Source organism: Podarcis liolepis (assembly GCF_965112155.1).
Source record: "Podarcis liolepis genome assembly, chromosome: 12".
Lineage (NCBI taxonomy): Eukaryota > Metazoa > Chordata > Lepidosauria > Squamata > Lacertidae > Podarcis > Podarcis liolepis.
In genome coordinates this window covers 4375814-4391035 of record NC_139563.1, presented here as the reverse complement: position 1 = coordinate 4391035, position 15222 = coordinate 4375814, and the positions used below count along the sequence as shown (strand labels likewise).

The window sequence follows — 15222 nt, the reverse complement described above, 5'->3', positions numbered from 1 at the left end:
CTCTGCTTTTTAAGATGCTGTCTAGGTTTGTCATTCTATGTACCACAGTACATAGAATCATGGAATTATAGAGTTGGAAGCTTGAACACACACCCCCCCGATATCTTCTTACCAACGTGGAACTCGAACCCAGAACCCTGAGGTCCATTGAATGCATTGAAGTGCTTGCTGCCGAAGCAGGGAAACTTGAGTGGGGAAATAAAATCTGGTCAGAGCCCGGGTGGGGAAACCACCAGGTGAGCCAAAGGTTCAAGGGATGGAATAGGCATGTTGACATTTTTTTAAGAGCTTCCCAAGAGAATTCCTCAAAAGCAGCAATGCAACCCCAATCTCTGCTGGAAGAAGATTTCCACAGCAAGGAACCATCGACGTTAAACGCCTTGACTTCTAGACAGAACCAGTTTGGCTTCCTGGAAATAAACGCATGGGAACTATTTTGTCAAAATGCCTTTGCCAGCAGTTCTGTGCACATGTTTGCGATGGATTAGTGCCAGAGAATGTCCTTTGCAAAGAAAAGGAGGGCAGGTCTTGCCTCGAGAGGCTTACAGTCTAGAAAGAAAAGGACCGCGGAGGCAACGGAGGAAAGGAAGCCTCTGCTTTGCACGCAGAATATCTGGAGGTGGAGCCGGGAGCAGGTCAGCAAGAACCCACACGGTGTCAGATAAATTAACTCTCAGAGAAACAGGACAGCTCAGGGGCACAGCGACTCTTCCTGGTAGATCTTGCCCCTGTGAGGCAGTTGGGGGACGACGACTGAAGGTGGGCCTTTGGCCTGATCCTGCACTCAGACTCTCCTTACTTTCCCATGCACAGTCCCAGTCCCGGGCAGCTACTCTCTGCTAGTTTTTTTAAAAAATAAAAAAGGCTACACAGGCAGAAATCACACAGCCAATGTCAGCCTCTAGTCTGGCCCTAAGTTCTCTTGAAACAACAACAACAACAACGAAAGCTGGACCATGAAGAAGGCTGATCGCCGAAGAATTGATGCTTTTGATTTCTGGTGATGGAGGAGACTCTTGAGAGTCCCATGGACTGCAAGAAGATCCAACCTATCCATTCTGAAGGAAATCAGCCCTAAGTGCTCACTGGAAGGACAGATCCTGAAGCTGAGGCTCCAAGACTTTGGCCACCTCATGAGAAGAGAAGACTCCCTGGAAAAGACCCTGATGCTGGGAAAGATGGAGGGCACAAGGAGAAGGGGACGACAGAGGAGGAGATGGTGGGACAGTGTTCTCGAAGCTACCAGCATGAGTTTGACCAAACTGCGGGAGGCAGTGGAAGACAGGAGTGCCTGGCGTGCTCTGGTCCAGGGGGTCACGAAGAGGCGGACACGACTAAACAACAACAACAACAACAATAATAATTCCTTCCCCTCAATTCCTTTGTCCAAGTCATTTACAAAGACACTGGGCCCAGGATAGAACCCTAGGGCACACGACTTGTCACTTTCCCTCAGAATGACGAGGAACCATAAATGAATAGATTTTGGGCTTGGTCAGCCAACTCGTTCCAAATCCACCTAACCTCATCATCCGGCGCACATTTTACTACCTTCCATGGGTGAGGGCAGGGGGGGGGGCTAATGTCCTGTCTATGGGGTATTATTCTTACCCACAATTTCCCAAGAAAAGCTCAGCAACTTTGGCTGCCCCCCCCAAAAAAAATCCTGGCTATGCTCATGTCACCTTCGCTACAAGAATATCATGGGGGATTTTGTCAAAGGCCTTCCTCAAATCAAGATATGCTACACAGCATCCCCCTGATCCACCAAGTTTGTAACTCCATGAAAAAAAGGAGGAGATGAGATTCATCTGGCATGACTTGTTGTCTGGTATTGCTCAGTCTGTAATAATAATAATAATAATAATAATAATAATAATAATAATAATAATAATAATTTATTTGTACCCCGCCCATCTGGCTGGGTTTCCCCAGCCACTCTGGGCAGTTTCCAACAAAGATGAGAAATACATTAAAATGTCACACGTTAAAAACTTCCCTGAACAGCAACATGGCTCTTTAAATTGGTGTGTCTCCCCCCCCCCCCCGTGAGTAAAAACTATGGGGTGCCCAGGGGGCAAACTAACCGGTGTGGCTTGATTATTTTCTTTCACGTTTTATTTAACGGCAGAGAGGAAATACCACGTATTTTCTCTCCTTGCGTGAACTCTGCAGACTTTGATCTTGTGTGCTTCGGCTCCGAGGTTTGTTTGTTTTTGTAGGAAGAGGCCTTGTAACTCTGCCCAGGCTTTCCCAAAGAGACGAGCGCAGATACTCCTTTGATGCTGACCTCCCAATTTTGAAATTTGTCTTGAATTTTGGAAGAAATGGACCTTGTTGTAAATAAAATCTGCCCAATCTGCCCCCTTTCCCTTATGGGGTATCCAAGAGCCCATATAGAGTCCTTACGTAGGTTCCCTATTGGTAGGAGAAAATAACAGAGGCCAGCCAGAGAATATTGAGAAGCAAAGCAGCTAGTAAGCCTGATCTTTATTGATCTGTTGCAACAGGGTGCTCCCCTCACCCGCAAGAGAGGAAGAGGACCCCCCAAAATTGCTGTGCAATGGCTTATAAAGACTTTTGAAATTGCCCGCCCTGAAGTCCAAGACCACCCCGGGACACATCATACCTACATCACAGAAAGGGCGGTCTACAGCAGAAATCTGAGTGCGTTGTTTATCTCCTATCTGGCAGGTTACCTGTTAATGCTTACTTGATTGGATTGCCTGGGGAGCCTGGCCAGTCTTTTGTAATGATAAATACTTAGTTCCTGAGCCAGGTCACAGGCTCACACCCTATTCATATCTTAAATGTGCCCTTAAGACAGGATTTGTGAAGGAAAAGACAATGGGGAGGCTTTTCCATTTTCCTTTGACCTTGCAGAGAAAACATTTGGTCCGTTTGGGAATCAAAAATGGTTTCAGGTCGGTCTTCCTGTGCTGATCTATGTACATGCTTGGTTGGTACATTAATGAACATTTAATATATATCTAAGACCTTAAAATTCTTATTGCAACCTTAAGCTTTATCAGAGAGACCTCGATGTATCTAGGAGTGCTCTTTATCTATACATGTCTCCTAAATGTCTTTTCTCCTGGACGTTTTTCACAGAATCACAGACTTGTAGAGTTGGAAGGGACAGGGAGAATCGTCGATTCCCACCCTCCGCAACGCAGGAATCTTCCATCCAATGTGGGGGTCAAACCCACAATTCTGAGATTAAGAGTCTCATGCTCTGCCGAGCTATTCTTGTCACAACATAAATATTACAGCACATTCGCAACTCTCTGGGAATTTCCAGGAACCCCAGGGGGCTCACAAAAATCAGTTTCGTTTCTGACAATGTCGCCAGAGGCTTGCTGGCATCTGAAATATTTTTGTGTGTTTACAAATATACCCATTGTGGATAACCATGGTCTGGTGGGGGGTCCTGGATCGGTCAGGGGTTCGGAAATTCCCATGATCACCAAAAGCTATTGAAAGAAACATAAAGACGGATGCCAACAAATTGTGGATAGTACTAAACATCTTAAAAAGCAGAGACATCACCTTGCCAACAAAGGTCCGTATAGTTCAAGCTATGGTTTTCCCAGTAGTGATGTACACAAGTGAGAGCTGGACCATCAAGAAGGCTGATCGCCAAAGAATCGATGCTTTTGAATTCTGGTGCTGGAGGAGACTCTTGAGAGTCCCATGGACTGCAAGAAGATCAAACCTCTCCATTCTGAAGGAAATCAGCCCTGACTGCTCACCGCCGACCTTCTGATCGGCAAGTCCTAGGCTCTGTGGTTTAACCCACAGCGCCACCTGCGTCCCCATTAAACTGCCTATAAAACATTTTTTTCAAATAAGGAGGTACCCTGTGGCCAGCCGGCCCCCTGGCACGCCCATGCCAGCCTGTTTCCTGCTTGCTGCATTAGATGCCCAAGTGGTTATTTATTGGCCCACCAAGTGGTGGGGGATGCGGGTGGCGCTGTGGGTTAAACAACAGAAGGTCGGCGGTTCGAATCCCTGCAATGACGGGGTGAGCTCCCGTTGCTCGGTCCCTGCTCCTGCCAACTTAGCAGTTTGAAAGCACAAAGTGCAAGTAGATAAATAGGTACCGCTCCGGCACGAAGGTAAACGGCGTTTCCATGCGCTGCTCTGGTTCGCCAGAAGCGGCTTAGTCATGCTGGCCACATGACCCAGAAGCTGTACGCCGGCTCCCTTGTCCAATAAAGCGAGATGAGCACTGCAACCCCAGAGTTGGCCACGACTGGACCTAATAGTCAGGGGTCCCTTTACCTTTACCAAACTGTGGGCCCCTGGACACCAGCTCTGAGCTCCACCCCGAGCTCCACTGCTTTGTGTGGGATCTTCTGGAAGCCTGCAGCTGAGTGAGGAAGGGAACAGATCCCTTGCAAGCGGTACCCTATATCCTTATTAATTTTTGGGTACCCTGCTTATCCAGCTGCGTAAATATCCTTTCCAAGAAATTGGCTTGAAGAGCAGAAGGAAGCTGTCTCCCTGCTTTGTCTTGTATCTGCTCCTATAGAAACCAAAAGCCTTGCATGTTATCCTAGCTTAGCGACGCACGTTCCCAAGTGGATTCACTGTTTAGGTTTTAGGAGGATGTGGGTGGCTGGAGTTTTCTGCCAAGTGGATTGAGCAAGTTCACGTCCTCCAACAGTTTGGCTTTTGATCTGGGGCTCCTGTCTCTGTCCAGAGACTAGAGAGCAGGGCAGCAGTATTCTCTTGCTCAGACAGGACAGAGGATAGGCTATGGCGCTCCTCCTGGTAGGGGCGATTTTGGGGACCCTGGGAATCTCCGCAGCAACACTCCCGGGCTCAGAATCCCCCCCGGCGCTGCTCCCCCGAAACGTAGCCAGGATGGCCGTCGAAGAATACAACCAGGAATCAGGCGGGCAAGCCGTCTTCAGGCTGTGGAAGATCAGAAGCACGCGCAAAACAGTAAGTATGATGGGTTCGATTCCCTGAAACGTCCTCCTGTTCAGGGATGGTCAGATCTGTCACTTTCAGTTTATTTCCATTGCTCATCTTTCCTTTTTTTTAAAAAATAATTTTTATTGACAATTTTATTTACAACATAACATAAACACCCCACCCTCCAGTACAGAAATACAATAAGCATAACATACAACAGTACAAACAACCAAATAAAAGACTTCCTTTATCCTGATTCTGGCCTCCTTATTTACTTCTTATAAGCTGTTTCCTTTATGAATAATTATTAAGATTTTTCTAATTATAACTTAAATATCCACAAAGTATCCTGCAGACATTAAGCTGAAACAAGTCCAGGTATGTATTTTAGGGGACTGTTTTGTGAAGTATTCTCTGCGTTTTCCCCATGCTTTTTGAAACTCTTGTCTGTTGTGATCTCTAATTGCCTCTGTTAATCTAGCCAGTTCCATATACTCTGTTTGTCTTGCCATTCCCTTTTTGTTGGCACAATTTCTTTTTTCCACTTTTAAGCATTTAGGATCCTTGCCGCTCCTGTGGCATAGAGGAATATTTTCTGATCTTCTCTTGCTATACCTGTGTCCGTTATCCCTAGCAGAAAAGCTTCTGTATTTTTCAAAAAGTTATACTTAAACATTTTTTTAAGCTCATCATATACTATATTCCAGAAGCTTTTGATTTTTTCACAGGTCCACCAAACATGTATAAGTGTCCCCTCTGTTTTACCACACCTCCAGCACAGATTTGGTTTTGTCTTATACATTTTAGCTATTTTGGTAGGTGTTAAGTACCATCTATAAAACATCTTGATTAGATTTTCCCTCAATACTACACAGGCTGTAAATTTCCAGTTCTTTCTCCATAGTTCTTCCCATGCACATCTTTCCAATCATACCTTCAGTGCCCCAGATGAAAATTCAGCACTTTAGTGCCAGTCTTTCCTTATTTGCACATTTCCTCTGTTTCTCATTCTTCCAGTCTTAATTTCGGTTATCCGTTTTTTGCAATAATAATAATCCTGAAATTTTTATCGTCACTTTAGTGCAAACCTCTCCCAACAAAGCATATTTTGCAAAGCAATTTCCTGTCTTTACAACAGAAAGTGCAAGGGCAACATGCAAGCTTGTCTTTCTAAATAACTTTTGACATGGATGTTAGGATCCCAGCAAGGGAAAAAACTGGTGGAGGGGTATACATTTGTCTTTGCACTATAAGAACTTGTAGACTTTGGCTGTTGCGGAAACAGTAACACATAAACAGTGTGTTTCCAGAGGGATGGAGGGTCGAAAAAGCTTTTATGTCAACTGGAGGGATTTTATTTCCTCTGTTCCACGTCACCATCCATGTCAGCTCAGGGAATATGGATGCCTTGATTTATGGAGAGACCTGGTCTCAACAGAGACATTGGATTCTTATCCCATTATACATGACTAGCTATTTTTCACCTTCTCACCCCTTGCCTTTTCCTGTAAGACCTATTGCAGTCGTTAAGAGTCGTCACCAGGCTCATCTCAGCTATCTGCCAATCTCCCATTCCCACCACCCTTCTGAGTAATACCCCTCCCCACCTTCTCACTATATAGAAGGATCTGGCAACTTCTGTTTCAGTGTATCTGAAGAAGTGTGCATGCACACGAAAGCTCATACCAAGAACTAACTTAGTTGGTCTTTAAGGTGCTACTGGAAGGAATTTTTTTATTTTGATTTATTTTGCTGTGTCACGATTTCTTCCTCTTATTACTTACTGTTTGTTTGCTTTGTATCTGGCGTGGTGTAATGTCCTGCTACTACAACTTTGGGTTGTTAGTAATGGTCATTGTAGAATCCTAGAACAGCCATCTAGTCCAACCCCCTGGGATGTAGGAACTCCTGATTATGTCGCAAGGGGGGGGGGAATTGTTTAAAAAGGAATAGGAGTTCAGGGGAAGGGATGGGGGGGGTTAAGGACAGTGTCAGGGAACTGACATCGGAGGGAGAGGCGAAGGGGAGGCTCCCAGATGATGCTGGCGAAGGACCCAGCAGCAGGGGGAGAAACAGCTCAGTAGAGGGGGAAGCCAATTAGCGCAACACCGGGGATAAAGGGAGGCAGATGGGGGAATCGGAGGGAGGGCTCCAGGACTCTTCACTGGACATCAGTGAGGAGAGCCCAGGTCCTCCGCTACCCACGCCTTCCCTGCGCAGAAGACTCCCGTGCAGTGAGAGGAGGAGGAGACTGGGTGTCAAACAACTTTTATGCTGGAAGAGGTTAAAGAAACGCCCACTGACGGATGCTGCCAGTGACTGAGGCAGCCGCAATGAGAAGGGGCTGTGCAGTCAGAAAGGTTTAACAAGGCAAATTAACCGAGAAAGGCACCAGCTTACGCACGAGTAACTCATACCTATTACAGACAGGAACCAAAAAGCTAATGCACATTAATGGTTTCAAATGCAGAGGGAAGGGGCAATGACCTCATTGCATTTTAAGACGCTAATCTGAACATACCTTTAAATTCAAACAGATTTTCTAATCCTATGAGACTTTCTTTGGATAAATAGAATGATACTTGGAATGTGGGACGCGGGTGGCGCTGTGGGTTAAACCACAGAGCCTAGGACTTGCTGATCCGAAGGTCAGTGGTTCGAATCCCCGCGAATGGGGTGAGCTCCTGTTGCTTGGTCCCTGCTCCTGCCAACCTAGCAGTTTGACAGCACATCAAAGTGCAAGTAGATAAATAAGTACCGCTCCGGCGGGAAGGTAAACGGCATTTCCGTGTGCTACTCTGGTTCGCCTTTAAATTCAAACAGATTTTCTAATCCTATCAGGCCCTGATAAATCTGTTAAGTGTTCACATCGCCGCATATCTTTTTCCTGCCTTCGCTTTTAAACAGCCCCCGTTAAACTCTCTGTAACTCCACACGAAGAGCAGCAACTGAATTCCTGTTAACGCTTTGTTTATGCTGCTTTTATCAAAAATGCAACCATTTCCCTGGTGCTCCAGCCACTCACTGGCTCGCTCATTCCCTATTGCCAAAAACTTACGGGGAGATTCTGGAGGAAGACTGCGTGGGGCCCAACTGAGGGAAGAAGTCCTTTTCTTCTTCATCTTATGCATCAGCTAGAAAATGCTTCTGAACTTTTCCTGCATCCTTCCAAAAAGATAGAGGGAAAGACTGTAGATTGCAAGCGCCTTGAAGGCAGAGACCTGCCTCTCTGTCAGGAGCGAGCCAGCAATAAATCACACACAGAAAGTGGAGTTAACTCTTTATTAGAAGAAACAGGATTTGCTCAGGAGTGCCGGGCCTAATGTTGTAAACAAAACCTGCCCTTTTCCCCTTATGGGGTATCCAAGAGCCCATATAGAGTCCTTTGTAGGTTTCCTATTGGTAGGAGAAAATAACAGAGGCCAGCTAGAGAATATTGAGAAGCAAAGCAGCTAGTAAGCCTGATCTTTATTGATCTGTTGCAACAGGGTGCTCCCTTCACACGCAGGAAAGGAGGAGGAACTCAAAATAATGGTGCACAAGGCCTTATATAGACATTTTAAATTCCCTGCCCTGGAGCTCAAGACCACCCCTCCATACATCATACATACATCACAGAAGGGGTGTAACCTAAGACCACCCCCCAGATACATCATACCTACATCATAGAAAAGGCGGTCTAAAACAGAAATCTGAGTGACTTGTTTATCTCGTCTGACAGGTTACCTGTTTAATGGTCACTTGACTGGATTGCCTGCTTACTTGATTGGATACCCTGGGGAGCCTGGCCAGTCTTTTGTAATGATAAATAATTGTTGTTGTTGTTTAGTCGTTTAGTCGTGTCCGACTCTTTGTGACCCATGGACCTGAGCACGCCAGGCACTCCTGTCTTCCACTGCCTCCCGCAGTTTGGTCAAACTCATGCTGGTAGCTTTGAGAACACTGTCCCACCATCTCGTCCTCTGTCGTCCCCTTCTCCTTGTGCCCTCCATCTTTCCCAACTCAGGGTCTTTTCCAGGGAGTCTTCTCTTCTCATGAGGTGGCCAAAGTCTTGGAGCCTCAGCTTCAGGATCTGTCCTTCCAGTGAGCACTCAGGGCTGATTTCCTTCAGAATGGAGAGGTTTGATCTTCTTGCAGTCCATGGGACTCTCCAGAGTCTCCTCCAGCACCATAATCCAAAAGCATCAATTCGTCGGCAATCAGCCTTCTTTATGGTCCAGCTCTCACTTCCATACATCACTACTGGGAAAACCATAGCTTTTACTATACAGACCTTTGTTGGCAAGGTGTTGTCTCTGCTTTTTAAGATGCTGTCTAGATTTGTCATAGGGTTTTTTTCCCTTGTTTGTGTTTGCTTGTATTGTTGTGTTTGATTATATAATTTGTGAAACTTTAATAAATATCTTAGAAAAAAATAGATTTGTCATAGGTTTGTCATTGATAAATACTTAGTAATGATAAATGCTTAGTTCCTGTGTCAGGTCATAGGGTCACCCTATTCAAACACAGACAAACCCTCTCACCCAGGGGTGCAAACTTGAATAAAATATTGGGGGGGGGGGTCAGGTAAGCCTCACCCTGTACAATCAATCACGTGACGTGGCATGCACGCACTCCTTGAATGGCAATGGCTATCAACTTTGGGGGGAGCCGAGCCCCCTCAAATATATTATTGGGGGGGCAGTCTGGTGCAACGCTCTGTCACAAGAGACTGGGGCCCTGCGGGATTTGACATCTTCTCGCAGGGCCTGCAAGACGGAGCTGTTCCGCCTGGCCTTTGGTCGGGGTTCAGCCTGACTCCCTTCTTTCTATGGGACCCTTGATGTAAGTCGCCTCCTTGGCTCTTTGTATCGCCCCCCCCCCCAGCACGGGTGGCCGGGCCTGGTGAACTTTTAATTCCTTGCCCCTGCTGTTATGATTCAAGGGTTCCCACTTAGTTTTATTTTGATTTTAAATGTGGTTCGAATTGTATTTAAACTAATCATTTGATTTTGTGTTTTTAATGTCTTATATATTTGGTGTTAATACAATCATTTGATTGTATTAAACTAATCATTTGATTGTGTGTTTTTAATGTCTTATATATTTGGTCAAAATAAAAAAATTCCTTCCAGTAGCACCTTAAAGACCAACTAAGTTAGTTCTATGCACACGAAAGCTCATACCAAGAACTAACATACCAAGAATTAACATACCATTTTCAGCAATAATTAAACATACTTTTACATCTTATTCAAATTTTTTTGACTTCCATCAGTCCTATCTGAAAATTTTCCAGTCTAATCTCTCAGTATGCATTTCTTATCTTCCCTATTACATTTCAAACTCATAACCAATATCTCTATCCTTTTTCTACTTTGTAACACTTTGTATATTTCTCCTTACAAAACGTCTACTAGCGTAATCTGTCGATTACAGTCGCTCTTCAAATAATTCATAGACTTCTTCCGATCTTCTGTAAATCCCACAGATTTCGGATCCTTCCTGTCATTTTGTCCCGTTCTGCATAGTCCATTGATTTCGTCTGCCATTCTTCTTTCGTTGGAATTTCTTCTTGCTTCCAATTTTATTATTTATTTATTTATTTATTTATTTATTCATTCATTCATTTATTTATTTATTATTCCATTCCATAGAGATTTGACTGGGGGGTTCACTTCAGCATGGACTTCACCATCAAGGAGACCCTCTGTCAGAAAACGGGCAAGTACAGGATTGGAGACTGCAAATACAAACCGAATGGGGTGAGTGACAGGGTTGGGCTCTGGTTCGAATACCTGGTGCGTGTGGTCCTGCCTCCAGATGCTGTTGTTGTTGCTAAACTGGAAACAACCCCCCCCCCAATCATTCAGTTTGTAGAAACACGACACACGACATACGAGACGCTTCTGTTATAAAGTCATAGAAAATCAGCCGTACATTAGATCTGTACCGTTCCACTTTTATTTTACACCATGAAGGAAGGGCTATCAAAGGGGGGAGCCATAACCCCCCAAGCGTACCAACAGGTCCGCAGCAAGCCCTACCCAGTTGGCATGCCAACCTTGATGGTCCTAGACAGAAGATCATCACACTCACACTCAAGGACCTGCATATGGAAGTGGATTCAGTACGGACTGAAACCAAGGACAGTGACCAGCCCTTCCCTCTGGGGGCAGGAAACTGCGAACTCCTCTTTGTCCTCTGGAAAGTACTCATAGGGAGGGGGAAAGGAGGAAACGGACAGGTGACAAGACACTCAGGTTACCACCACAACTCCTCCCTCAACCCCTCCTCTTTGTGATGTGTCAATGATGTAGCCTTAGGGGTGTAGCATGGGGAATTAGTAGCTGATAAAAGTTGGGGTCTTCTTTTGTTTGTGGCTTCCATCTTGTTCCACCTTGTGGCAGGTGGGAGTCCTGTCGCGACAATCTTCAATAAAGACCAAGTCTACTGGCTGCTGTTTTGCTCTGGTATTCCTGGCTGGTGTCCTTGTTTTTTGTCCAAGGGAGCCCTCAGATTTCTCCGTCAACAAAACTATAACTCCCATTGTCCCTGGCCATTGGCCACATTTGCCGGGGCTGATGGGAGTCCAACAGCTTCTGTGGGGGGGGGGGCACAATGGGGGGGTCCCTCAAACTGGCAGAGGAAGGTGGGTGTAGGCCACCATGGGTGTCATCCCTGAGGAGGGGGGTAACATTGCCATCCCGCCCCCTGGATGGATGGTGGCTAATGGATTGAAGTTCAATCCTGACAAGACAGAAGTACTGTTTTGGGGGGACAGGGGGCGGGCTGGTGTGGAGGACTCCCTGGTCCTGAATAGGGTAACTGTGCCCCTGAAGGACCAGGTGCGTAGCCTGGGAGTCATTTTGGACTCACAGCTGTCCATGAAGGCGCAGGTCAATTCTGTATCCCGGGCAGCTGTCTACCAGCTCCATCTGGTACGCAGGCTGAGACCCTACCTGCCCGCGGACTGTCTCGCCAGAGTGGTGCATGCTCTAGTTATCTCCCGCTTGGACTACTGCAATGCGCTCTACGTGGGGCTACCTTTGAAGGTGACTCGGAAACTACAGCTAATCCAGAATGCGGCAGCTAGACTGGTGACTGGGGGCGGCCGCCGAGACCACATAACACCGGTCTTGAAAGACCTACATTGGCTCCCAGTACGTTTCCGAGCACAATTCAAAGTGCTGGTGTTGACCTTTAAAGCCCTAAACGGCCTCGGTCCAGTAGACCTGAAGGAGCGTCTCCACCCCCATCATTCTGCCCGGACGCTGAGGTCCAGCGCCGAGGGCCTTCTGGCGGTTCCCTCATTGCGAGAAGCAAAGCTACAGGGAACCAGGCAGAGGGCCTTCTCGGTAGTGGCGCCCGCCCTGTGGAACGCCCTCCCATCAGATGTCAAAATGATAAACAACTACCTGACATTCAGAAGACATCTTAAGGCAGCCCTGTTCTGGGAAGTTTTTAATGTATGATATTTTAGTGTTTTTTGGTTTCTATGGAAGCCGCCCAGAGTGGCTGGGGAAACCCAGCCAGATGGGCGGGGTACAAATAATAAATTATTATTATTATTATTATTATTATTATTATTATTATTATTATTCGCCGTGGGTGGGGCCTCCCTAGGACACTCGCGCCGCCCCCAGGTGCACAGCTAGCTCTAGCTCCGCCTCTGGGTTCCCCTCTTTGGTCTAGAACAGGCACGTCCAACAGGTAGATCGTGTTCTACCGGGAGATCACCGGACGTTTGTGGCAGATCACCAGTAGATCACTGTCCCCCCCCAAAAAGCTCCCCTTAAAAAAGCTCAAGAACTCCCCTTAAAAAAGCTCAAGAACTGCCAGTTTTTAACTCTGTGAGTAGATCGCAGTCTCTTGGGGGTTGGCTACCCCTGGTCTAGAAGCTCAGGATGAATCCTGACCCATTTTCCTCCTCTCCAGACCACCAGGGATTGTTCTGCCGAGGTCTCAGTACATAACTTCATGCAAGACTCACCGCTGACATCTGTGAATTGCCATCCGTTGCAGGTGAGCTGTTTGCCAGCTGAACTGGGACCATAAATGGTTTTACTGGGAGTGCGAGGCTAATTTAGGGTTGTCATGCGTCTGGAATCCTTCTTTCTTTCTTTCTTTCTTTCTTTCTTTCTTTCTTTCTTTCTTTCTTTCTTTCTTTCTTTCTTTCTATCTTTCTATCTTTCTATCTTTCTATCTTTCTATCTTTCTATCTTTCTTCTGCCCTTCCTCCAAAGATCTCAGGGTGGTTCACAACATACAGACCCTCCGAGTGTCCCTATTTTCCAGGAACAGTCCAGGATTTACAGAAGCCCAGTCCCAGTTTCTGAGTTGTTCCCGGAATGTCCCTCTTTCCCTTAGGAGGTTCCTATTTTCCTCGGAGAAATGATGGAGGGTTTGAACGTATTGGATGCTTTGATTCAATCCCTGCGCTGCCTGTTTTGTTTGTGTTTTTTATCGCCAAACGGAAGCGGAAGAAGACCTTTGTTGACTCTTCCTCTCGTTCTTCCAAATCTTTGCAGGCAAACAACCCCAACAGCAGGAACACCAGACCCCAAGCGATGGAGGCCTCCCAGCCCAGAATATTTGTGGAGCAGTATTTCCCATCTTCCTTTTCTACTGCAGCTCTGACAGCCCCCGAAGAAGAGTAAAAACACCCCCTTGCCCTCGTCTGCCAAGCTGAGCATCCCTCTCGGAGTTGGAACCTTTCCGAAATCGCTTTGGTCCCATGGACATTTGATTTTCCGAACTCATTTGGCTGGTTAGAATATTACTGTAGACTCGTGCTATCCAAATATTATTGTTATTCTAGGATGCCAGTGAGGTTTCTGGGTGTTTTAAATGCAGTGGTACCTCGGGTTAAGTACTTAATTCGTTCCAGAGGTCCGTTCTTAACCTGAAACTGTTCTTAACCTGAAGCACCACTTTAGCTAATGGGGCCTCCCGCTGCCACCGCGCCACCAGAGCACGATTTCTGTTCTCATCCTGAAGCAAAGTTCTTAACCTGAAGCACTATTTCTGGGTTAGCGGAGTCTGTAACCTGAAGCGTCTGTAACCCGAGGTACCACTGTGTTGCCTGTTAGCAACATACAAAGGGACCGCTTATAGACGCAGACTTTCTTTGGATAAATAGAATGATACTTGGAATGTGGGACGCGGGTGGCGCTGCGGGTTAAACCACAGAGCCTAGGACTTGCCGATCCGAAGGTCGGCGGTTCGAATCCCCGTGACGGGGTGAGCTCCCGTTGCTCGGTCCCTGCTCCTGCCAACCTAGCAGTTCGAAAACACATCAAAGTGCAAGTAGATAAATAGGTACCGCTCCGGTGGGAAGGTAAACGGCATTTCCGTGCGCTGCTCTGGTTCGCCAGAAGCGGCTTAGTCATGCTGGCCACATGACCCAGAAGCTGTATGCCGGCTCCCTTGGCCAATAAAGCAAGATGAGTGCCGCAACCCCAGAGTCTTCCGCGACTGGACCTAATGGTCAGGGGTCCCTTTACCTTTACCTATTAGCAACGTACAAACGGACCGCTTATAGACGCAGACTTTCTTTGGATAAATATAATGATACTTGGAATGACTTTATGCAAAATATACGAGCTTATTGATAAAGGAATTTGTATTGGGATAATACAACTCTCTACATTTGTATACTAACGTGTGGAAACGTAACTGAAAATTTTAATTATTTTTATATTCGTTCACTTTTCCACCCTCTTCACCACTTTTGTTTTTTATAAGCGAAGTTCTTTTAATAAAATATCAAATAAAAATCTAAAAAATCATTGATTTTCTAAACTCATTTGGCTGGTAGAATATTACTGTAGACTCTTTGTATCCAAATATTATTAGTATTCTAGGATGCGAATGAGAGGTGTGTGTGTTTTAAATGTTGCATTTTTCCAACACCACTGAAAGAGTTTGACAGTCATTCTGGTTCTCATAGACCAGGGTTTTCCCAACTTGAATCTTGTGGGTCGTGGCCTGAAATAGTGGCTGCTTTTAATCTTAGTGCAATAAATACTTTTTACAACTTTGGGTTTCGTTGGTGTCTTGTAACGCTGCCTCGGTACCTGCAACCGAGCAGCAGAAAGGTTCAATTTTTACATTTTAATGTGGTCTCGGGTGGCAGATGCGATGATGTTTTGCCACAAATTGCCCATAAATTGCTTTGAGTGACGATTGCAACTCGGTTTGCAGGTTCCATCAGAGGTTATCTGCAATAGTCAGTCATGGAAACCTTCAATAAACATGAATAGTAATAGTAAAACACCTTTTGCAACTGTTGCTGTTTAGTCATTTAGTCGTGTCCGC

General features: G+C 46.0%; 2 protein-coding genes across 2 annotated transcripts in view; one reads left to right on the top strand and one right to left on the bottom strand.

Annotated features, from left to right (window-relative positions):
• The first annotated feature begins 4598 nt into the window (after window positions 1-4598).
• LOC310689505 (cathelicidin-4-like) lies at window positions 4599-14942 on the top strand. Its single transcript, XM_083467297.1, has 4 exons — window positions 4599-4950; window positions 10560-10667; window positions 12841-12927; window positions 13434-14942. The coding sequence occupies exons 1-4, from the start codon at window positions 4762-4764 to the stop codon at window positions 13560-13562; spliced, it is 513 nt and encodes a 170-aa protein (XP_083323423.1). The 5' UTR covers window positions 4599-4761; the 3' UTR covers window positions 13563-14942.
• LOC310689504 (cathelicidin-related peptide Oh-Cath-like) overlaps window positions 8509-15222 on the bottom strand; it is a 69409-nt gene continuing 62695 nt past the window's right edge. The window contains exon 5 of the transcript XR_014517446.1: window positions 8509-8553. The gene's annotated coding sequence lies outside the window, so the exon portion shown is untranslated. The remainder of the gene's footprint in view (window positions 8554-15222) is intronic.